Here is a 26154-nt window from a genome sequence, read left to right on the forward strand (position 1 = left end):
AATGTGTTTTCGTGTGAATGTGAGTAAAAGTGTAAAACCTGTTATTGCCACGTGTTGCAGCTGGATACGCCCTTCCACGCCCTAGTGTGCTCTATGCATAATTTCAGACAAAGACAACCAAGTTTGCTCGATATTAATTGAAATTACTTTATCCAATTTGCTGACTTCGACAATGGTTTTGCCTTACTTACTTTTGCTTAACTTTTCCTAATGAATCAGGCCCAAGAACACTAAAGAGGGTGTGACAGGATGGACTTCCTATGCCACCCTGTCTGTTGTTGCTGGGAACCGGCTGGACTTACTTTGTCACCGTTCCTTTTCGTTATCCCAAATGCACCCTCTCACTGCAGTAGGAGGGATCCAGAACCAGGTTATTTCTGGTTAACTGACGCTGCTAATGTACCCCGTTACTGGTGTACCTGGGATGGTACTCCTGACCTCATCCTATAGGTCAGGGTTGCTGTGGATGGATCCCCTTGGCCTATCACACTGGCCAGGGCTGCTGGGAAGCAGGCAGAGCAGTGGTACTGGATGTTGGGTCTAAACCTCAGAAACAGCCTGGAACGGATTAGATTTTGGGTCTAATCTGAAGGTCACAGGATTTTCAGCATGGAAGACGTTTTCAAGCAGGTCTATGAAGCAAGTGATGTTTATTTGCAGTCACACTGATTGAAGGTATCAGTGATCAGGTCAGATGGAACGAGGAGAACAATTTTCAATACAGATTTGGACACAGGCTATTTTTAGAATCAGGATGCAATTTGTTTACCCAAACATCGATTTATATATAATGCAAAGCTAACAATATTTACACTACTCTGTGATATCCTAACACTTGCTGTGATTTCCTGGATCTTGTTTAAGACACAGAGAAATCTTACAGCAGTCTAATTAAACCTTCCCATGCCTTCAGGTGCTAGACCCTCACATATCAAAAGGTCTAATTAACATGAAATTAACACGGTCCTTTCTTCAGATAGTCGCAGAATATACATTCCCAAAGAAAGTCACAAAACCTCAAACAAGTAATTTCCCCACATCACGATACACAAAATACTTCATCCGCAAAGGCTTATTGTATCAGATATATACCTCAGAAATCATACATTTCCTCTAGCAAAGTTAAAACAAACTAATTTCTTCCTCTGGTATCAGAAATAAAGATATCTCTTTTACCAACATACCCACAATAGTAAAAAAAAAATTGCAACTATATAAATAAGCACCCTGCGCAATTTCCTTTAAATAAATTTATACTATAACTTATTTATAAGTGATCCAGTCACAGGGGGCTGGACCATAGGTAGTATTTGTAACTTGCTAAAATGTATTTTAAAATTTGATAATTTAGCAAATTAAGTTAATTCACTAAGTACATTTGATTAGACATATGAGGCTCTGTTACATAAAATAATATTATGGAATATAGCTGAAAATTTTACAAGTGACCTTTAATCCCAAGAAATACAGGATAGCCTAAATTATTCTCAAGAGTGATTCTGGTTGCAACACAAACACAAATGAGGATAAAGCACAATCTTGATTTCTGTGATTGTTAATGGGGTATGAAAGGGACAGAAATCCATTTATCAGCATTTGAAAGGTATAAGGGATGATAATTTGAGTACAGTGCAGAATGTTCTTCCCTTTTGAGAGTGTTATATATGTTTTTGTGGGATGTATTCACCTACTTTAATAAATATCTAAGAGAAGAGTGCTATATAGGGAAACCATCTGGACCTGGATTCTTTTTAGGAGAAGTTTCTTTGAGGACCAATTTAGATATAACAATAAATAGCCCCATAATACTGCGATTTATGAAAAACTTATTAGACCAATGTTTCAAAGCAGTGAAACACACTTTATACAGCATCAACTAATTTTTTTCTCAAGATAACAGCTCTAAAAGGGTAGAAGCCTCCTCACTTATCTTGGGAAAGGCTACAATGGGCAAATAGCCGATTTCAGTTTTACACATATCATAAGTTGTGTGCTATGTGAGGATCGTGGTATAAACTAATTGTAATGTGTATTAATAACCGTAATGATTTTAATGTGTAGAACACAAGTCAGGCTTCTCCTTTTTTCAGGCCATTTGCCAGGATTTTTCCACTCTGTTTTTCATATTCCTAATCTAGTTGTGAGACATACTAGAACTAATTGTTTGGAGGTCCAGTAATTGAGATTGCAGTGAGTCAAATTCCATCAATAGACAAAAATATACTTATGTATTAGTTGCATTGCTTTAATCTGGGCATGTCATTATTTCCTGTGTGCTAGAAAACAACTGGATGTGAAACATCTCGTTTTCAACAAAATGTTTTGAAGAGTTTTTTTATAACTGCATTGCATATTATAGGATTTTTTAACAAATACTCATTCAATATCTTTCAATATTCAGTCTTAGATATGTTCAAAACTGATCATGGTATGATATAGACCTGGAATCACTTGAACTCAATCTTGGTAAAAGTTCTCCAAAAAATGTAGAATAGGAGGAATGTAAATGTGAAAAAAATGTAATCATTCAGAGGAATGTAGTACCCTCTGAGTATATTTATGGATTGGAAACAGAACTATTATTCCAATTCCTGGTATAACAGTATATAAATGTTTGCACATCCAGTTGAATGTCTTATTTGACATTTTATGAATAAATAGAAACATTAGCAATCATAGTGTGACCGGTTTACATCTCTGGTTATGTATTGTCCAGTCCTGGCTCATAAAGGGCTAAGGGAATAATAATAAGGGGAAGGGAACAACACGGACGGGTAATACAAATATAAAAAAAAAAAAGTTGCAGAAAAAGAGGATTTCTAAAATAATATATCAGGGATAAGTGGTGCCCATAGACTGTTACCCTACTGTAGTGATATTTCAGTAACAGGGTGGCTTCCATCACACAAAACATCCATAGTTTAGTGGACAACAAACTAACTAACAAGTTTAATATCATACCATCGCTATTTCTTGATTTTGAGAGCAAGCATGTTCTCTTAAAGTAGGCCTGAGGCCTGGTGTGCAAGGATTGATAAACTGTTTTGTTACATTGGGGTGTAATTCTAATTGTCAAAATGAATAAAGTAAATTAGTTTTTAATGAGTTCTTATGACTTATGAGTCATGTTTAACATAACAACAGAACATCAAAGGCAATAATTAATGCTAAACTACATAGATTATTCTAATTAATGTCCCTTGGGATACCAATAAATCAAGCGCAATATATAGAAACTGAAACAAAAGTTCTCAGAGTACTTTTTCCATTGCTTTCAACACCTATATAATTAAATATATGAACAACCTAACAGTCTGATTAAATTTCCTACAGTCCTTTAATTTAATAGGTGGACTGTAAAGACATTGCCCAAGGCAAGTTTATAGGCTACTAATAGAATTAATGTACTTTCAAAATTGTTGTATTTATTCCAGACCCAAATTTTGAAAGCAGGAAATGAATGACCTAAATCACGACTTTCCCAACAATCAGTAACTGCACCTAAATGGAGTGATTACACCACATATTCTGGCAAGAGCAGGGCAACAGTTTAATTAAAAAAAATATTAAGCATACTTGGTATCCCCTCTCTATACACTTGTTTATGCCATTCAAAAATTGTATGTGTTATATTGAGATATATGTATTATCTTGCACAGTTTGTAAATGGTGTCAGGTGGGTTCTCTATACAACACTAAAGTTGGTAACATGTCCTAACATGTAGGAGCTATTGTCACCTAAGGTCACTAGTGTACCCAGGCCAATGAAGACAAGCAGACTGTTAGTGATGGATGAAATGGTTGGATTGATACAAGAGTGACAGCAAGACAGGGAAAATGTATTTGCTTAGGCTCCTATACTGTGCTAGCAGTGTGATTACAAGAGAAAATATCAGAGCTTCCAGTGGCCATCGCTACAACAATAATGGTAGAGCCACAGACACCACTTCCTGCTCCCAGAGCTTCTCTTATGTGAGTCAGAGGCTTGAATTAGCCCAATTATGGTTACAGACATGATTCTGTTTTCTATTTCTTTCTATGTGCTGCAAATGTGTGGAAGACTCAAGGTATATATATTGAATTTGTGTTTATATATCAGAACAGAAAAATTGCTACAATATACAAAGGACTTTTTAGCCCATTTGGGTAACTGTCAAAATATTTTATTTTATTTATTTGTATTGAATTGTTACATCTTTCTGCGATAACAGTATTGCCTGTATATTACTATTATCAACACAAATGCATCACTGCAGTGTTTGTCTGAATCACTTTGGCTTCATATGGCAAATGATACAACTATTTTTATTTTACTATCCACCCTATTTTAATTTTATTCATAGCAGTCGATTTTATTTATACAAAGTTTTGCATATATCCATTTTACTTTATTTATGTAGCTATTATACATCTTAGTTTTATATTAGTATTTCCAATTGACTATCCCAAGTCCTCACCACGTTTATACTCATATTGTTTATTAAGGCAATGCACCACAATTAATCATAACCTCCCACATTGCATCTTGGATTTTCTGTTCAGTTAACTCTGCAACAATCTAGCACAATCTTGGATGTAAGTTGAAGAGAAGCAGTCACCACCATTCCCCCACCATTTAGCAACCCACAACTTACTTGGAGGAATTAATTTTTCTTTCCTTTTCCAACAAGGATGCATATTGCTGGACAGTTAGGCCAGTTACTCATTGGCTGCACTCTGTGGATGGGCTCTAGAAATTAATTTGCTATAGACATGGGTGTACGTGTACAGCAGGTATCCCTTGGTCTCCTCTAACCACCACCCAATTACATCATGGCTAGCATAGACAAACCACTTGTAATTAGCTGAGCAGCTAAAACCCCACTCAATTGATTATTCTGCCATTCTGCGGCAGGACTCCAACCATCCTTTTAATTTGTTTTTTTCCTTTTCACATGTATTACAAGAACATGATTCACTTAGACTAGCCTTTGGATTAAAGAAAAATATGCTGTTGATTTCTTTTTGGATTAAAATCATTTCTGCTTTAAAATTCCCTTTGGCTTGCAATTTTTTGCACTTATATTCCAAGCAAATGTGTCTTGGATTTGCATTTGGATTGTCATTAGTTTACAGTTGGACAAGATTTGTTTTATACTAAAGTGGTGAACAATGGAATGGTTTATGTGACTACATTTTTTTAAATGTGTGCTTGTGTTTCATTTACTTTTTTTTAAACTATGTTAGTTTATCGGGCTGGGGTCTTAGGGACCGCTTAACATTGTACTGGCATAAAGGATAACAATAATATCCTAGGAATAATTTGTAGTGTAATTTATATGTTACACTTATTATTCTACACTACTTATGTTGCTACTTTGAAATCAATTAATCATTTTTGTATATGTTATGTTAATAGACTGTACTTTGTTACTTCATCATCATCATCTATTTATTTATATAGTGCCATTAATTCCGCATCGCTGTACGGAGAACTTATTCACAGCAGTCCCTGCCCCATTGGAGCTTACAATTTAAATCCCCTAACATACGCACACACCGAAAGAGACTAAGGGCAATTTATAGCAGCCAATTAACCTACCAGTATGCTTTTGGAGTGTGGGAGGAAACCGGAGCACCCGGAGGAAACCCACGTAAACACGGGGAGAACATACAAACTGCACACAGATAAGGCCATGGGAATCGAACTCATGACCCCAGTACTGTGAAGCAGAAGTGCTAACCACTAAGCCACTGTCTTATACCTTTTCCCCCTTCTTTCCTTCACATTCACCCATGCCAATTCCATTATTTTACTTTCCCTTTGGAATTATGCCACAATCTCCTTTCATATGATCACATTTCTAAACATCTACGTTGTATCACACTTTCAGTACTATGCCTAAATTACACTATTTATATGGATCTAATTCATAATTATTCATCTTCCTAAGCCTGTAAATTACATGGCCTCATTAACTCGACTACTTTATTTATTTGAATCTGCTTTATAAGTATCACTTCATGGCCTCTGGCATTATTACTCAATTTGTCAATTTCTATCTATCTTTTTCATTAGTAGCTCTCTTGCAAGTGCTGTAAATTAGACTATATTAGACTACACTACTTATTGCTCTTAATGATTTACTTTCCATTCTGCATGTTTTTATGTCCCCCACTACACCGTACTTTACATTTCTTTGTGTACCAGAACTGGAGGGGAGAAGGCCATGGTCAACAGGCAGAGGGTGTGGCCAGCATGCAGAGAAAGCATAGCCAGTGTATGGAGGGTATCTGTATGAGCATTCATCATAGCCAGCCTCTGTGGCAATAGCTGACAATCTCTGACACCCCACAAAACATCTAGCTGCCACTCATCTGCAACTTCTGTATGTTAGAAAGTATGTTTTTTTTATTTTTCATTTCTATTTGAAAATGATTGAAATTCATAGAAACATAAAAATTTGCCAAATAGTTTTGCCTATAAAGAATAAAATTAGTATTGAAGTTTTTTCTACTGAAAAAAATGTAGAAGTACAATCTACAAATGCTTGTATTTGTGTTATGTGCTCCACTGGAAGAAATTATACCTATTTCAGCAATCATGATTGCTGTAAACTGTTATAAACTTCACAAATATCACAAAGTTGAAATGTTGAACAAATATATTTATCAGTGAGAAGTTAATACAATGGAAAGAAGATCTATAACTTGGACTTACCCTGTTATTTCTGTCTGTCTCGCCTACCTCTTCCTCCGTCAAGCCTTGGCGCATAAGGGCCTTTAAAATAATTGCGTTATTGCTACTGCATGCTTTAAATAGAGTAAGTGGTTCAGAACTTGCCATGCTCTCCAAACTATTGTAACTGTCACTATCATACTGGTCCCCATCTTCAACTTCCTCTCCATGGTGCCAGTAGCCTCCAGTCTCAAGATCCGGTGGATAAAAGGAGTCATCAGATGCAATGCTTCTAGTATCAGAACAGTCAGAAAAATCATCACATTCTTCATCCACATTGAAATCAGTATTGCGTGTGCTAATACAATGCTCTAAGGAGGGGACGACCGCAAGGAGCTGTGGCAGAGGGTCACCAGTTCCTCGCCATGGAAGACTTTCTTCTTCATAAATATTTCCTCCTCTTTCCTCCAATTCTCCAGCACCCTTCACTGGGCCATCTCTCACATCTTCAACAGGTTGTACCTCTGATTTCCCTTTTCCTGTTTTTGCATCACTGCCTGTATTCTGTGTCCCAGACAAAAGCACCATTGATCTCAGTTAGATGAATAAATAATAATTATTAATCACTTCTGGTTAATTGTATGGAAATATCTTATCAGGTGCAATTAAACTGACATAGAATTCATTGATTTTTCATTGTTTTATCTCTTTTAAACAAAGCCTTTAGTTCCATTAAATTTGTTTGATTAGTATTTGGATGCCCTCAGTTCCTTTGTCCAAGCAAACGATGAATTGTTCACTGCAATCTTTCTTTTTCTTTCTAGAGTAGACATAAGTTGCCAAGCAGCATGTTTATCCTCTTGTGTGCAGCTTATCAGCTCTCCAAAAATAACAATTTCATTAAACTCTTCATGCACAAGAAGGAAAGTGTTGAAGTTTTCCCAAAAATTTAGTTGCTGTTTTTGTAGCTAGAACAATTTCCTTTAATAGTAATAGGAACATGACATATAAAAGTCAATACAGTTTATCCTTTGGCTGGCTGGTGGCGTAATTTAGTTTTGTTTCAAACTCCTACTGCTTTTATATTTCCCCATATGTGAGACTTTCAATCAGTGAATAAGAAGAAATCTTCATAATTAAATTCAAAATGAAAACAGAAAATAAAGACTAAGAACCACGGTGTGGGCTAAATCTTTACTTACTTTTACAAATGGAATATGATCCTTTATCAGTATATCTGTGTTGCAGGAATGTAAGCAAATTGTTTGTATGATAGGTTGAAAAACAAATCAGGTCTGCATTTCGTTGCATTGAAGATTGAGATGTGAATAGTTGCTGAAGTATAAAAACAAAAGATGTAAGAGGTCCTTAGCATCTGACTTGTATGGAGAGAAAGACATTTGGAAAAGTCCATCTCCCTAATCCGATCATCATTTCTGAGAAGATTGAGAATCCAGCTTAGCATGTTGACATCAGGGGCACATTTTAAAAGAGATTTAAATAGGAAATGTGCAGCTGTCAATATTAGCTCCTGCAGAGAAGAAACATAATCATGTACAACTGGCAGGTGAGAATTTGCTTTCATTTCTGGTAAACAAGGTGACATACAATGTGTAGTGAAATTCATTTGTGGAGTTTAGAAAGGTCTTCAGTTGGTCTAAACTGGTTATGCATTTTTTTGCATCTACACATTTTCCATTACTGTAAATTAGTGTATATATATATATATATATATATATATATATATATATATATACATACAGATATATATATATATATATATATATATATATATATATATATATATATATATATATATATATACACATATATATATATATAATGAAGTACATTTTATAGAACTTTCATACCTGGAAAATGAAAGTACATTAATTGCATTAAAAGTGCATCACTACTATCAATGCATGTGACTTATTTAAAAACATTTGAGCATTTACATTTGCTAAGCAATTTCATTTTAAGTTTGCATGTATATGCATATTTCTTATACCAGAACTATACTGTATAGAAGTCATATATAAGCCCTTACTTGAAGCCAATACATGTTTTAATAATAGTTTCTCTTTCTAGTTGTGCTAGTAGACTTTTGTTTTCATTGAGTACACAATGTATCTACTGTAATTGAAAATTAATGCTATATAGAAGCTGGCTGTCTCTTTACAGGCTACCAACTTACATTTTCTATACTAATAATTTAAAGATGACTAGTTTACTGCCACTCTAGAGAACTGCAAAACACACTTTATATATAAAAGCCTTCTAAGACTTAATTAAAACACTACATGGACAAAAGTATGTACACACCCTAACATCATATCCATACTGTATGTACTTGATCAACATTTCATTCAAAATACCTGAGTATTAATATGGAGTTGGTTGCCCCATTACTGCTATAAAAGCGTCCACTCTTTTGAGAAGGTTTTCCACTAGATTTTGGAACATGACTGCAGGAATTTGCAACCATTCAGCAACAAGAGCATTAGTCAGTTTGGGCATTGATGTTGAGTGATAAGGCCTAATCATGAAAAACACCCTCTGACCATTATTCCTACTCCACCAAACGTTACAGTTGGCAGTACGCATTTGGGTAGTAAGCATTCTCCTGTCATCCACCAAATCCAGATTCATCTGTGAGACTGCCAGATGGTAAAGCATGATTGTCACTCCATTGTCAATATGAACAATACCAAATTATTCTTCTTTTGGACATCCCAGTTCCTCTTTCCTTTCAGTAATAATTATAGGAATAATAATAATAATAATAATAATAATAATAATACTTACTTTGCCACAAACATTTCTTTATATTCCTGCATTGTATTTTGGCTTTAACTCATCCCTGCACTACCTCAGAGTCTGTGTATTCAACTGGCTTCTCTTGCTTACACCAATATCTAGTGTGCTTGTAATCAGACCATCATTATATTCACTGATCTGCAGTAAACTCCATTATGTTTTTACTACAGCATCATCTCACATTCCTGTTAATTCCTAACACATACTTTATTGCTGTGAAGCACTGAATGGACTCACTTGGCTTTGGATGTCCTAAGTCTGAATATTCAGAGTGGTGTGACAGGAGATGGTAGATGAATAGAGACGGGATGGTAAAAATCTTAACCAATAATACTATTAAATTGTTGTCAGAAAGTTATAATTAACTAAAATATGGCTATTTAGTCCTGCTTCTGTAGTCATCCACCAACACAGGCCCTTGAAGCATCTTGCCACACCACTCTGAACATCTAGATCAAAAACATTCAAAGCCAAGCGAGTCCATTCAGCACGCTAAGACAACAAACAACTAAGTTCACCTCTTCCCTTTCAAACTGATAATTATTGATAATGTTCTCTACTAGCTCCCAAATATGTCTACACCTAAATATTTAATAGCACTAACACTGTATATTATTTGTTTTATTGTAAAGTAAGTCATTCCCTTTCTCTTAGAAGCCAAGCTGCAGGAATGCTATGAAACTCTGTGGCCAAATGGAACAAAGTATTTTAAGTTTTAAATATGTGAATTGCTACAAATTGAAATTTTTTAAGGTTGCTAAAATATGATGTTAGCGCTATAAAAGCCATACTATACTTTGTGGTACTCAGAAGAGATTTTCTATTAGGTGACAGAGAACATGTAGCAAATGGGCATTTAAAGAATGGCACCATTCTTTAGGAAGCATTTTATAGTCTGTCATGATATATAACTGATCTTTAAAATTGTATGTTCTATTGAATCATGTTGTATATGCACAACTTAAAATAAGATTTTTGTTGAAAAAACAATTAAACTTAGCAGTACACCATCATCAGCATCATCATCAACATTTATTTATATAGCGCCAGAAAATTCCGTAGTGTTTCCTCCCTTCAGTACACATTCTTTCTTGGTAAACACATAAGTCACTTATTTCACGAGTTGAAACTTAACTTTGCCATCTTGCATATTGAGATCTACTCACACTTTTCTGCACATAAGATCACGTATCTAATTAAGCACATTCAGGGTCGGACTAACCCGCCGGGGGACAGGGCTATCCCCCGGTAGGCCCTGACCCTGATCGCTCCCCTCTTCGTTGGTGGGGGGCAGCGGGAAACTTAAAAAAAAAGAATACTCACCGGACCGCAGCACTTACCGACTCCTCTCTGCTCCGTTCAGTGAGGAGTGCCGCAGAGAAGAGTCGGGAAGAAGACAGAAGACAGAAGAGAAGAAGAGAAGAAAAAAGCAGATAGAAAAGGTAAGTGAAGGAACGGAAATGGGGGAGAGCACAGCAGAGTGACGGGGGAGCACGGCAGAGAGTGAAAAGTGGGAGCACGGCAGAGAATGAAAAGGAGGAGCATGGCAAAGAGTGAAAAGGGGGAGCATGGCAGAGAATGAAAAGGGGGAGCATGGCAGAAAGTGAAAAGGGGAAACACGGCAGAGAGTGAAAAGGCTGAACACGGCAAAAAGTGAAAAGGGGGAGCATGGCAGAGAGTGAAAAGGGGGAGCACAGATAACATGGCAGAGAGTGAAAAGGGGGAGCACAGACAGCCTGGCAGAGTGTGAAAGGGGGGGCCAAAGCAGCAGGGCGGAGTGTGAAAAGGGGGGCCCTAAGCAGCATGGCATAGTGTGCATGGGGGGCCAAAGCAGCATGGCAGATTGTGCAGGGGGGCCAGGAGAAGGGGGGAGCAAAAGCAGCATTGCACAGGGTGATGAAGGAGGGCCAGGAGAAGGGGGGCAAAAGCAGCATGGAGGACGCAGTGTGATCATAAGGACACACAACATGGTGATGAAGGGGCAAAATAATGTGAGTGTGATGGCAATGCGGGCTTGTGGCACTGTAATGTGTGTGTGGTAGTTGGTGGCTAAATAATGGGTGCTATTTTGTTTGTAGGGTGCAGGTGGACAATTTAATTTTATAGTGGGTACTATTAATTTAAGATGGGGTGGTTTGGGGGCTATTAATTGAATGTGGGGCTGAGTTTGAGGAACATGAAGTCTATTTATTAAATGTGAATATGAATTATTTAATGGCAGTGACGGTTGCGGAAAATAGGTATATTTATTATACGTAAATGCGATTAATTTATTGCAAAAGAAACCAGCAGCCACAGGTCGTAAAAGTGACAAGAACAGGTAGGACAGTCTGTCAAATGTTCTGAGTCTAGTGCAGGCTTGGCTAACCTGTGGCACTCCAGGTGTTGTGAAACTACAAGTCCCAGCATACCCTTCCAGCAATAAGCTGTTATATATTGGCAAAGCATGCTGGGGCTTGTAGTTTTACAACACCTGGAGTGTCATAGGTTAGTCAAGCCTGATCTAGTGGGCAGAGCCATAACTAGGCAGGTGCGGGCGGTGCCGTCACCCAGGGCGCAAGTCCACGGGGGCGCAGCGACCGCCCGCTACCTGCCTTTTTTACTGACAGCTAACAGACCTCAGAATCAGACTGCTGGCCGCCTGGCGCATCCAAAATAGCATCCGGCACCCGACTCCTCCCCCTTCTGAACTATGCCCTCTGCCCCTCAGCGTCTGATCTCAAGACGTTGCTAGGCAGCAGAGGAGCAGAGAAGCAAAGAAGAGCCAGGCAGCGATGGCTGGACAGGAAAGAAAAAGAAAAAGCTAGGACTGCTGCTATTATGGAGAGGAGGGGAGGAGGGATGTGTGCTGCTATTATGAAGGGAGGGGGGGGGTGTTTGCTGCTATTATGGAGGGGAGGGGAGGGGGGATGTATGCTGCTATAATGGAGGGGAGGGGGATGTGTGCTGCTATTATGGAGGGGAGATGTCTTCTGCTATTATGGAGGTGGGGATGTGTGCTGCATGCTGCTATTATAGAGGGGGGATGTGTGCTGCTATTATGGAGGGGGGATGTGTACTGCTATTATGGAGGTGGGTATGTGTGCTGCTATTATGGAGGGGAATGTGTGCTGCATGCTGCTACTATGGAGGGGAGGGGATGTGTGCTGCATGCTGCTATTTTGGAGGGGGGGTGGGAGGTAGGCTATTAATTTAATGGTGACATTTAGGTGGGGGCTAATTATTTAATGGGTACTATTTTATTTGTAGGGTGTTGGTGGGTCAATTTAATTTATTGATGGGGCTTTTTAATTTAATAGTGGGGTCTATTCATTTGAGGTGAGGTGACGGGATCTTTAATTTAACGCCGGGGTGGTTTGGGGCTATTAATTAACTGTGGGGCTGAGTTTGGTGAGGAGGTCTATTTATTAAATGTGAATATGAATTATTTAATTCCAGGGATGGTTGTGGGAAATGGTTATATTTATTAAATGTAAATGCTATTTAATTTATTGCTGGGGCTGTTTGGAGGGAGAGAAATAGCTTTATTTATTAAATAGGAATACTATTATTTTAATGTTGGTGCTAATTATTAGTTTAATAAATTTCATGCACCAATATTTTTTCAAAATAGGGACCCTAACATTCCAGGATCCAGATACTTCCTATGCACTGAAGCTATGCTGTGCTGCCACTGGACATCTTATGGTAAGTAATTTTTCAGAAACTACAGTTACACACACTGAGCACGCACACACAGATATAGATACTGAGCATACATGCACTGGTACATACACTGGACACACACATACAGTCTTTTGATGAGACTGAAGAAGATAATGAGGGGGTTTAATGAATATGAATTAAATTAATTTATGATGTGGGGATTAATGATTAAACTGGATGAGGGAGTTAATGTTGATAGGGGTTTTATGAGTTAACAATTTTGAAGAGGAGTTCATTCATGATTAGGAGGTGGCAGTGTGAGGCAGTCACAAAAATGCTCTTTGCATTATATGGAGTCATTAGGATGGTATCTGCATTGCGGTCACACAAATTCTCTCTGTATTGTATGGCGGTAATAGGAATGCTTTCTGTATAGTATGGCGGTCATAGGAATGCTCTCTGTATGGTATGGCGAACACTAGGATGCTCTTTATTTTGTATGTGTATATATACCGTATATACTCGTGTATAAGCCAAGTTTTTCAGCATACTTTTGTATGCTGAAAAAGGGCACTCGGCTTATACACGGGGGAACTTACCTGGTGTCCGGTCCCTCGGCTTCAACTTCTGCATATGCGTTCCAACACAGGAAGTTCGGCATTTGGAACGCAAACTTGCGTTCCAAATGCCGAACTTCCTGTTGTTGGAACGCATATGCGTTCCACTGCCGGGTAAGTGAAACTCTCTCTCTCCCTCTCTCAAGACTGTGCGGAGAAATTGTTTTACCTGGTGGATAGTTTTGCTGACAGCAACAAACGAAAAGTAGCAGTGTGGCCTTTGCAGATAATTTTACTCGTTCTGTGCCCAGAAATTATCCAGGACATTTCTAAGGAAGTTGTAGACGAAAACAAAATGAACAAGGTGAGAACCTGAAAATGCTTTTTTTTTTTCTCTTACTTAGGTTTTGCTTTATAAACATAAAAGTTTGATGTCCATTTCTACACAAACTCCAGTTAATAATCTCACCTATACGGAGATTAACATATTGTGTAGTACAGTTGAACAAGAATAAATGATCACAAAATAGCATTGAACATGGGATGTATAATTGTTACCAAATTATAGATATACATAATATGGGAGTCAGATATTGATAAATAATGTGAAAACAGGCACCAGTATGAGTTTACAATACATAGCAATAAGGTGTTGTACCTGATACCTGGGAGGGATTTGCAGCATAGTTAACTTTCATGGTAAGATGGCGTTTTAGCCAATTGTCCCCATGCTTTTAGGCCAGTTTATGTGGAAATAATCTGTCTGAATATAACATTTATATTAGGTTAACATGGTAAGTCATCCAATGTTAAGTTGTAGCTTTACATTTTTGACATATTCCTGGGTAAACATTACACATATAGGAAAATTGTAAGGTGTTACTATATTTACACCAAAGCAAACGTGCCCTTTGTGACCGCCCACCTCAATCTGCCATGGTGGCTCACAGGGCTGAGGAATTCAATTGGTCCATAATACTTCTGTAGAATTCTGTTCTAGAACTGTTTTAGGATTATAGTACTGTACAGGGTTCTCTCTCTCTCTCTCTCTCTCTCTCTCTCTCCTTTTTTTTAATTTACAGTGCAATTACATAATGAACAAACAATACAGCCACCATGTTCATACATTTATATCCCTACCCCTTTATTTAGGTTAGGTTGTACCCAATGCCAATGATTTTATAATCATTTATGAATGTTCCTTGTCATCTACTGTTATTTATGGTTTAGCTAAAAATGATTTCATAGATTCAACCTATCATTTTTATTTAGGTTTTTAAATTAGCGCTCTTTTCCACCCTAGGCTTATACTCGAGTCAATAAGTTTTCCCAGTTTTATGTAGTAAAATTAGGTGCCTCGGCTTATATTCGGGTCGACTTATACTCGAGTATATACGGTATATATCATCAATATATGCAAAGGTAGGAGAAATAGTGGCACCAAATAGAGCAGTGTTAGCTGGTTTAAATCACCCAGACAGTCAATAAGTACTGTAGTATAATGGAAATGCAGACTTAAATATATGTCTAACTGGTAAGATCAATATCGTCCAGTTTCCAATAGATTCCAACCATATACCGAAACCGAGACAGAGAAAAGCAAAAGAAAGAATGTCAAAGGCACCCTTGAAATATAATAAAAAGTAATAGGTGGCAGCGTACCAAACAGGTATAAATAAACAGCTTATCTGTATCTGGTATGCCTGAACGTGGCCTCCAATCAGCCTAGTAGGTCAGGAACAGATGTATAGATAGCTTGCGTGGACATAATATATCTGAATCACCGGTCACAGCACAGTCACAGTTCACAAACTCCACTCAGCCGATGTATTATAAGAGGAAAGAGCCATATAGTGTAGTATTTATATACAAATAATTTATTCAGCATATAAAAAATGCACACTCACAATGTATATAAAGTTTAAAAGCTTATCTGAAATCCTGGGATAAAGGGAATACTGCTTAACAGTGTAGATCTCTGGATATTTCATGAGGTAAACACCAATGGGCTCCACACAGAAGTTCTCAAAGGGATCACTCTCAAAGATCAGGAAGACAGAATAGCCTCAAATGTACCAGGAGTGGGTGATAGTGAACAGCCTCAACGTGTTTCTTTCAGTTTGAACTTGATCAGGAGGGATGAAGTTCAAACTGAACAAAACTTTTCTCTGTCTCGGTTTCGGTATATGGTTGGAATCTATTGGAAACTGGACGATATTGATCTTACCAGCTAGACATATATTTAAGTCTGCATTTCCGTTACATTACAGCACTTATTGACTGTCTGGGTGATTTAAACCAGCTAACACTGCTCTATTTGGCGCCACTATTCCTCCTACCTTTGTATATATTGATGATCTATTGATCGGAGTACCATCTAATATTTGGGAGGAAGGCTGCCTCTTTTATGAAACAAGTGTTTATTTCTATTTATTTCTATTGGACTATATTGTTTTCAACTCACTTATTTGGTGTCTGAGCGCCATTATAAAGATGGCTCCATGGAACAGTGTGATAAGGGGGAAACTGTGATGGAGGGCACAGTATGATGAAGGGGCAGTGTGATACAGATGGTACCATTACAATTATGTTTCAATTTGTTTCAGTGAGTTTTATTTCAATAACCAATTAATTTTTTATACAGCTAGCATGTGATAGCTGCATTTAAAGTACTTTGATTCTATGGATGCTCATTACTTAAAGATCCTTACAAAGCCAGAACCGTGAAGAATGGGGAGGGAAGGGAGGGAAGGGATTTCAGTGCGGTCTTGAACTTGTAAAGCGCTAGCCACGCCACCACATGAGATTGACCACTCGACGATTGTCACTCCCACTTAGATGGGGGGCGCCGGTGCCCTGTCTCGCCCAGGGCACTAAAATGTCTAGTTACGGCACTGCTAGTAGGACAATCCCCCTCTAGTGTCTGGTCTTGCCTCTATGATGGCTGGCCACACCCCCTCTAGTGGGCCCCTAGCGTTGCAGTCCACCGGTGGGCCCTTCATGCCCCAGTCTGACACTGAGCACATTTCTTTAGACAACTACATAATTTCTTACAGAGACAAGAACATATGTTAAAATTACACTTCACATTCCTTTTTATTTTAATATTTTCCTGCTAAGACACTTGGGGACAAGAAGATCTGGCTACTAAAGCATTTTATAAAAGTTAAAAACACAAATAAAATTCATTTAAAAAAAAATAATTAAGTGGCTATGTGAGCTAAAGCAGCTGCAGTCATATACAAGGAACAGGGCTGTAATTTTTCTTAATGTGAACATGTGTGCCTGTCCCTACAAAAGTGGATGTGGAGTGGGAGTGCAGTAAAAAGTGAAAAAACGTAACGAAGAGTCATCATACAATCTAATGCATTGGACTTGACTCTTTCATCCTTGGCAATGAAACAGTCAATTGTTAGCATATTATTTAAAAGAAACCTTCATGGATCAATGAGTTGGAAGCTCGTAAGGCTTGGATGGCAAAAAGATTAATTAGAATTATTGTATTTAAATTATGAATATCTTTCTAAAGCTATTGTATATGCAATATTTTATGTGTAAATAAGCCAATTCAAAGGCGAAGGGACTTTCACCTTATCAGTGAGAATAGATTTTTCTGGTCAGCAAATAAAGAGATATAGAAGCAGTTATGCTAGTGTTTGGGACATTGATTCATAGGGCTGCATACATATTGCTGCTCTCACCATTTACAGTTACTAAACTACAAGGTTTATTCTCACTGCTAAAGTTAGGTATTTCCCTATTACAGAGACGCTTTGTTGTGACAGTTTGTTCCATGTGTATATATACTTGATAACCTGCACAGACCACGTGATTTTAGAGCAGGCTTCACCCGGTTGTTCAAATGTTTAGGCTTAACAGAGCAAATCTCCTCCAGCTGTAGGTGAGAATTGATTTGGAGCCATTAGCATCTCACTGTAATGCATTAACTGGGATGCAGAAATAAATGTGTGCTCTATATTTTTTTGTTACAGTCCCCTTTCAATCTGTGTGTTCACAGGTTGTAGAGCTCACTCAGACATTCTCCAGGCACTTATCTGTAGTGTTAGGTGCTCTTACCAAACTGTTGCATACATATATCTGCTTCCCCGCCTGGATTCTGGCATGAGTTGAAGTTAGCTTTCTATAGGCTGATTCTATAGGCATGCGTTGGAGTTAGCTTTCCATAGGCTGATGACATTCAACTCTACATCTTTCCCCCTCCCACCTCTCTTGTGTATCTGACAGCCTATCCACCATTTCCTCCTGAATGTCTTAACGGTTTCTCAAAATAAACATTGCCAAAATTGAACTCATTATCTTCCCTCCTTTTCGATCCCCAACCCATCTTGATCTCTCTATCACAGTGAGCAATACCACCATCTCATCTGTTCCCAAATACCACCATCTCATCTGTCACTCTCCGATCTTCTCTCTCTTTTGCCCCTCACTTTCAATCTCTCGCCCAATCCTCGCTGCCATTTCCCTAACATCGTCCTCCCTATCTCAGGATAACACTAAAACCATTATACATGCATTTATCATTTCCCGTCTTGATTACTATAACCTTCTCCTCACTGGCCTCCCCCTCTCTCTCTTTACCACCTCAGGTCTATACTCAACGTGGCTGCAAGACACTTACTCTCTCGCTGCTCCACTTCTGCCTCCCCCCTCTGCCTTTCTTACACTGGCACCCCTTCCCCTAAAGAATCCTTTTTTAAACTCCTCACCTACAAGGCCCTCTCCCATTCCACTGCCCCTTACATCTCCAACCTCCTCTCCATTCACACTCCATCTCGTTTCCTGCGATCGGTCAATGACCATCGCCTCTCCTCCAGTCTGATCACCTCATCCCACTCCAGAATCCAGAATTTTTCCAGAACTGCCCCCCTCCATTGGAACGACCTCCATCCGACTGTCCCCTAATTTGTGCACCCTCAAATAGGCACTTAAAACTCACTGTTCCTCAAAGCCTACCAGCCATCCAGCTAACATTCTCTCCATGCTCATTCTCCTATCTCTCCTCCATTCCATTTCTCGCTCCTCTTGCGATTGATCTCCTCTGATTCACTATTGTGCCTCATATTGTGCCTCATGTTTGTCCTCCCTTTAGGATGTAAGCTCTTACGAGCAGGGCTCTCTTCCCTCTTGTCTCTCTACCTATTTTTTTGCTCAAACTTCACTGTGCAAGCCTTATTGGAGCTTTTTAATTCCTGGGGGTAAATATATCAAGCTGCGATTTTTTTCAGCGATTTAAAATCACTGCAAATCGCAAGAGATAACCAGAAATTTGACTCCCCAAGTCACCATATGTATTAAGTATCAATTTTTAATCTGGTCTTCAAAATCGCTGTTCATCTCTCGTGATTTGCGTCGATTTCTACGTCGCCCAAGTTTAGCAAACTCGTCTGTGTTTAGCTCAAATATCTCCATTTTCAAACCAATACTCATTTCTGATTGGTTGAAAATGTTACATGCAAAACATGTACGATTTTGACCTCACTAACGTTATAAAAGGCAAGTTACTTCCTTTTTTGAGTTGATAGGGATTTAAGGAGCATAGAGAGAGCAGGTGACAGTGTAGGAGAAAGATCAGTTTGTGTTCAGGAGTGTGTAAAGCAAGGTTTGTGTATTTTTTTCATTATTATTTTGTTTAGTTGGCCTTGTTTGTCTTATTGTCTGTGTGTTTATTAAAATTTATTTTTTGGGGTGAGTGTTTTTTTTCTCGTGTTTACTGTTTTTCCCCTGTCCTTGGTTTGTGACGGTATTTGTTTGCTGTTTTGTATTTCCCCTGTGTTTTATTTGTCAGTCTATTTGGCTTTTGTTTTTTCTTTCCCCTGTGTGTACTTTGTATGTCAGCATGGTGAGAGGAAGGAGAGGTGAGGAGGCTAGGGAGAGTGGTGAGGAGGAGAGAGAGGAGGTAGGAGAAGAGAGAGGATGTAGGAGGTGAGGAGGAGCAGGAGGAAGAGGCAGGCCCTTCTGTGGGCAAAACAAAGTCCAGCTGCAATGTGAGATTTAGTTTTGCAGAGAATTGTGCGCTCATTCTCAATTTAGTGCCACGTATGAGTGCATTTTGGAGCCCCGCCCCCCATCACGCCCACCTCCCCCGGCAGGCTCCTGGAAACCAACTTTCTAAAGTTGGTAAGTATGTTGTATACAAGTTACAAGGAGAAGTTCAAGCAGCTCATCCTTATTGAGCTCTTCAAGGGAATTAATGTGCTGGAAAACCGAAAGACCTGTGTCTCAACCTCAGGCTAATGAGTAAGGTATAATGGTGCAAATGATTATGTTTTATGTTAAAACAGTTATCCTGCAGCACGTAAAAGTTTGATTTTTCTGCACATTGCAAACAGAAGTCTGAACACTTAAAAAAATGTCTTTTTCCTGCTGAATGTTTTTTGCACAAGATAAACATATTAGTATCAAACATTTCATATTTTTGGCCACACAGTCCCCACCCAAAAGCAGACACCACCAGCGCCAGCAGCAACACCAGCACCAGCACCCAGCAGCAGCACTCACTTCCCAGGAGGAGGATGACTCCTTAGAAGGTAAATTCACCGATGATGTTATTGTATATCTATACTAAAGTGATACCGTTTCAGGGGTTCGGGAATTGGACTTTTTTACCCGCACCTTATCATAGTGGTTTTCCTATGGGGATTTACAAAGATTAAGAACTGATGATGTGTGTTTTATGAGCTCCTTTATGAATATCTTTGGCTGGATAAAGGATATGAGCCTGATCTAGTTTCCACCATTTTTTTGCTCTTTGAGGAATTCAGATCTGGAATATTATAGGTGCACCTATATTGTTATCAAAATCCTCAAGAGATGGTGGTCAATACCATCTAAATATCGTGTATCTGGTATAAGTTTATGTATCTGTTTTAATAAATTATATTTTTTAAACAATCACATTACAGTGCCAGTGTTTTATGATTTGAGGGCGTACTGCAATTTGTTCTTTTTATATATATATTTTACTTACGGGTTTGCAGATCCCGTGCAGTTGGTCCTTCTTATCATATCCATAATCTTGTGCCATTATATTTGTTGTATTAAAAACTAGGGCTGGCAGGCTTGGTCTTCTGAATTTGCAGTCAAATTGTACGGTGTTATCAAAATGGATTCACAGCAGTACATAGAAGAGCAGGAGCACCAAGCAGCTGCTGGCACCAGTCATGATGATAGTAATCCCTCTACGTCATCTGGTAAAGCCTATGTTAAAGTGCATAATGTTTACAAGTCAGGGAAACCAAAATGAAAAAAAACACCTTTCACCTTGGTCAAGAAAAAAAGACCTGTAATCCAGGCAAAGTTATCTGCAGAAAAAAATGGCAACATGCCATTCTACACAGGCAGTGACAAGTAAAGAATGAGGCCTTCGCCTTTCTCTATGAGTGATAGTTCTGCAACTGTCCCTGAGGCATCTTCATGACCAAGCAAGACCTTGTTATTCAGAGTCCAAAAGTGATGTCCAAATTCTTTCATGTGTAAAAGCCGAGCTGGAAGAAAACAGTAAGGCATTCGAGGAAAATGTATGTTCAGTGTTGCGAGCCATGGCGGTGCCCAGCCGCCGCAACTCTCCTACCTGCGTCCCGGCTGTCGCTATGGCGACCGGGACGTCACTTCCGCCTGTGACCCGGCCGTTGCCGGGGCAACGGAGGGACGCTTCAGCGCTGCGTCCCGGCAATGAGAAGCCGGGCGCATGCGCCCATCAATATTACTAGCCTGCGGGCTACTGAATTTAGATTCAGGGGGCTGGGTATTATCAGAGCCAGGCTCTGATTGGCTGTCCTCACTATTTAAGGCAATGAGTTCTGCTACCTCATTGCCGGTTATAGCCTCTGTGCTGCAGTCTGCTGACCTGCTTGTTACTGTTCCTGTATCCTGATACTGCTACTGATTTCCCTTGTATGACCCCTGGCTTTGAATTGGACTTCGCTTGTGTTTCCTGTGACCTGATCTTCGGCTTGTTTACCGATTCTGTTGTCTGCTGCTGGCCCTTGACCTCTGCGTGGACCTCACTCCGCTTGCCTGGGTTCTCCCCAGCCGGTACACACTTTACGACCCTCTATCAGTCTGCGGCCCAGTCTGTCCCCACCATTAGGGGCTCCAGTGAACACCTGACTGGCAGAGTAGATTCCGGGTTGTGTTGTGCCGGCTGGAGGGGTTCCTAACATTATAACCGGCCACACTAAGACGAGGTTGCGATGGATGGAAGCGGATCCACACCGTCTCCAGCACAGGCCTTAGCAGCCCATGTTGAGTCCTTGTATCAGATGATCCAGGGATTGGCTGAGCGTCTGTCGGTTCAAGAAGAAGCCGCAAAACCTTCTCAAACCACTCCAAGTTCCTCCTGTGAACCCAAGATGAATTTGCCGGATCGCTCCTCTGGAAATAGATCTCTGTTCCGGAATTTCAGGGAAAGTTGCAAGCTCTATTTCCGGTTGAGACCCCGTTCCTCTGGTTCAGAGCAGCAAAGAGTCGGGATCATCATTTCCCTCCTACAAGGTGACCCCCAGTCCTGGGCATTTTCTTTGCCGCAGACCAGTCCTGCCATGCAGTCCGTAGACTCTTTCTTTGAGGCATTGGGTCTACTGTATGATGACCCGGATCGAGTTGCCTCCGCGGAAGCTCATCTACGGGCTTTGAAATAAGGCCGGCGGTCGGCAGAAGAATACTTCGCGGAATTTCGTAGATGGTCACCTGATAGCGGATGGAATGACCCTGCCTTACGCAGTCAGTTTTGTTTAGGCCTGTCAGAACAAATCAAAGACTCTTTGGTGCAATATCCGTCTCCTACCTCACTGGAGGATCTGATGCACCTCTCCATTAAAATTGACAGGAGAATTAAAGAGCGAAAAACTGAAAAAGAGGCATCTTCTCCTGCATCTGTTCTAAATCCTGTTTCCACGGATGATAAGGAGCCTATGCAATTAGGAGCATATCGTCTCCCTTCTGAGGAAAGAGACAGGAGACGTTCGCAAGGTTTATGTCTCTACTGTGGCATAAAAGGCCACTTCTCCCGTTCCTGCCCAAATAAGTCGGGAAAAGACCATGCCTAGGGAATGAGGGGAAAGTTCACCTAGGTCTGCAAATTATCTCCCTGAAAAATGCTGTATTAATCCCTGCACAGCTCACCTTCCGGGCTCGCTCTGTGGACCTGTCGGCCTTCATTGATAGCGGAGCTGCAGGCAACTTCCTTGATATCGGGTTTGCCCGCTCTGCCGGAATTCCGATGGTAGAACTCAAATCTGCTATTACTGTCTGTGGCTTAGACGGAAGTCCGTTGCCTGGTGGCAAGATTTCCTGGGAGACCCCGCCACTACAGTTGAAGATCGGAGCTCTCTATTCTGAGTCAATCACCTTCTTCCTGATCGATTGTTCATCGGTTCCTTTGATCTTGGGCCACCCATGGCTTTCCTGTCATAATCCTGTCATAGACTGGGTAAAAGGAGAGATTGTCCAGTGGAGTACTTATTGTACACAGTCTTGTTTGTCACTGTCACTGCGTATGATTCAGCCTATTCCGGAGCGGCTTCCCTCACAGTATCATGAGTTCTGGGACGTGTTCTCCAAGAAGGCTGCTGATACCTTACCGCCACATCGTGACTTTGACTGTGCCATCGAACTTATTCCTGGTTCCAAGTTACCTAAGGGGCGTTTGTATTCCTTTTCTGCTCCAGAAACAAAATCCATGCAGGAATATATCGATGAAAACCTGGAGAAAGGCTTTATCAGGCCATCTAAATCTCCCGTAGGAGCAGGATGCTTCTTTGTATCGAAAAAGGACGGATGGTTAAGACCCTGTATTGACTACCGGGGATTGAATCTTATCACCGTCAAGAACACCTATCCCCTTCCGCTCATCTCAGAATTGTTTGATCAGTTAAGAGGGGCTACTGTCTTCACTAAAATCGACCTTCGTGGAGCGTTTAAGCTCATCCGTATCAAAGAAGGAGATGAGTGGAAGACGGCTTTCAATACGCACTCTGGCCACTACGAGTATCTGGTCATGCCGTTTGGCCTCAGCAATGCGCCTGCAGTGTTCCAGGACTTGATCAACGAGGTCCTCCGAGACTTCCTGGGTGGTTTGTGGTCGTCTATTTAGATGATATCCTCATCTATTCCAAATCTTTACTCGCACATCAGACTCACGTCAAACAAGTCTTACGAAAATTGCGAGAAAACCACCTCTACGCCAAGCTGGAAAAGTGTGAGTTTGAGGTGCAGAAGGTATCCTTTTTAGGTTACGTAATCTCTTCTGAGGGATTTTCTATGGATTCAACAAAGGTCCAGGCTATTGTGGATTGGGTACAACCCAACAATCTAAAGGCGGTACAGAGGTTTCTGGGCTTCTCCAATTATTATCGAAGGTTCATTTACAACTTTGCTGACATTGTGGCTCCCATTGTCGCTTTGACCCGTAAAGGAATGGACCCAACTAATTGGTCGTCTCAAGCAGTAGCCTCATTCAAAAGTCTGAAAAAGGCCTTTATCTCAGCTGAGGTCCTTAAACATCCAGATCCAGCTAAAGCATTTGTTCTTGAGGTCGATGCCTCGGACGTCGGGGGCGGCGCCATCCTATCACAGAAGGATCCTCATACTAATCGTCTACACCCATGTGCCTATTTCTCCCGACAGTTCTCTTCAGCAGAAGCCAACTACGATGTCGGTAATAGAGAACTATTGGCCATCAAGTGGGCCTTCGAGGAGTGGCGGCATTGGTTGGAGGGTGCTTCGCATCAGATCTCTGTCATCACCGACCACAAGAACTTGCAATATATACAGTCAGCCAAGCGTTTAAACCCTAGACAGGCCCGCTGGGCATTATTTTTTACCCGGTTTAATTTCCTGATCACCTACAGACCAGGTTCCAAGAATGTCCGGGCAGATGCTCTGTCCAGGAGTTTCATGGCACACCATGTTCCAGTTACTAACCCGGAGCCTATTATTCCTACTTCCATAATCCATGCTGGGTTAACCCAAGATCTGAGTGTCACACTTCAGAGATTCCAGAGATTAGCCCCAGATGCTACTCCGGAGCAACGACTTTTTGTTCCAGTTCACTTAAGAAAGACGGTTCTTGCGGAAGCACATTGCAGTAGGGCTGCTGGGCACCCTGGAATTTACAAGACGCTAGAAATCCTTTCCCGCACGGTCTGGTGGCCATCTATTTCTGCCGACGTCAAGAGTCATGTCCTCTCATGTGAGATTTGTGCTAGAAACAAAGTTCCTAGGATTCGTCCAGTAGGCCAATTAGTTCCTTTGGCCCCTCCTGCGAAACCATGGACTCACTTGTCTATGGACTTTGTAGTGGATTTACCACCTTCTGTAGGACACAACACGATTTGGGTCGTGGTAGACCGGTTCAGCAAAATGTCACATTTCATTGCGTTAACCAAACTGCCTTCCGCTCGGGATTTGGCTCTCTTATTCATTCAACATATTTTCAGGCTCCATGGACTCCCTACTGACATCGTCTCTGATCGGGGTTCTCAGTTTATAGCGCAATTCTGGAGAGCCTTCTGTACCCTTCTCGGAATCAAGGTCAGTTTATCATCCGCCTACCACCCTCAGTCAAATGGGCAAACTGAAAGGGTTAACCAGTCCCTAGAAAAGTTTCTACGATGCTACACATCGGAGTTCCACGATAATTGGTCTTCCTTGTTACCCTGGGCGGAATTTGCCTGTAATAATTCCTGTCACTCAGCTACTAAAATCTCTCCGTTCTTCTGCAATTATGGTTTTCACCCCAGATCTAACTCTCTGTATTCACTCCAGTCCGTTGGTTTCCAGGAGATCCGCTCCACTGCAAGAGATCTCAGAGTTATCTGGAAGAAAGTTCACTCATCATTGAGACAAGCCTCACTTGTGGCAAAAAAAAATGCGGACCGACATCGTACCACCTGCTTCCTTAAGGTTGGCCAGAAAGTGTGGCTGTCTACAAAAAATATCAGGCTCAGAAAGCCTTGCAAGAAGTTGGGCCCTAAGTTCATTGGACCATTCTCCATTATCAAGAAAGTTAATTTCGTAGCATTCAGGTTAAAAATTCCGGTTTCGTTAAGGATCCCTAACACATTTCATTGTTCATTGTTGAAGCCTGTACTGTATCCGAGCCAATCTCCAAGTGTGCCCGGGAGAAATTCGAATGGACCATGGAGATATGTGGTCCAAAGGATCCTGGATTCCAAAAGAGTGCAAGGGCAGGTGTACTTCCTAGTACAGTGGAGGAACCGCGGGTTAGAAGATCGGTCTTGGGTTCAGCGGAGACAACTCCATGCCCCTAAGCAATTAAAGGAGTTTTTCAAGAGATTCCCAAGAAAACCTGGATGTCGGGGTCCCTCGACCCCTCCTCAAGGGGGGGGTACTGTTATGAGCCGCGGCGGTGCCCAGCCGCCGCGACTCTCCTACCTGCGTCCCGGCCATCGCTATGGCGACCGGGACGTCACTTCCGCCTGTGACCCGGCT

At 40.5% G+C, this 26154-nt stretch overlaps 1 protein-coding gene across 2 annotated transcripts in view; it reads right to left on the reverse strand.

Moving 5' to 3' along the window:
* ANKRD33B (ankyrin repeat domain 33B) overlaps positions 1-7694 on the reverse strand; it is a 186912-nt gene extending 179218 nt beyond the window's left edge. For both annotated transcript variants that reach the window (XM_075212712.1, XM_075212711.1), the window contains exon 1: positions 6701-7694. In XM_075212712.1, the coding sequence (XP_075068813.1) occupies positions 6701-7246 (546 nt within the window). In that variant the 5' untranslated portion in view covers positions 7247-7694. The remainder of the gene's footprint in view (positions 1-6700) is intronic.
* Positions 7695-26154: the final 18460 nt, after the last annotated feature.

Source organism: Mixophyes fleayi, chromosome 5 (genome assembly GCF_038048845.1).
Source record: "Mixophyes fleayi isolate aMixFle1 chromosome 5, aMixFle1.hap1, whole genome shotgun sequence".
Classification (NCBI taxonomy): Eukaryota; Metazoa; Chordata; class Amphibia; order Anura; family Limnodynastidae; genus Mixophyes; species Mixophyes fleayi.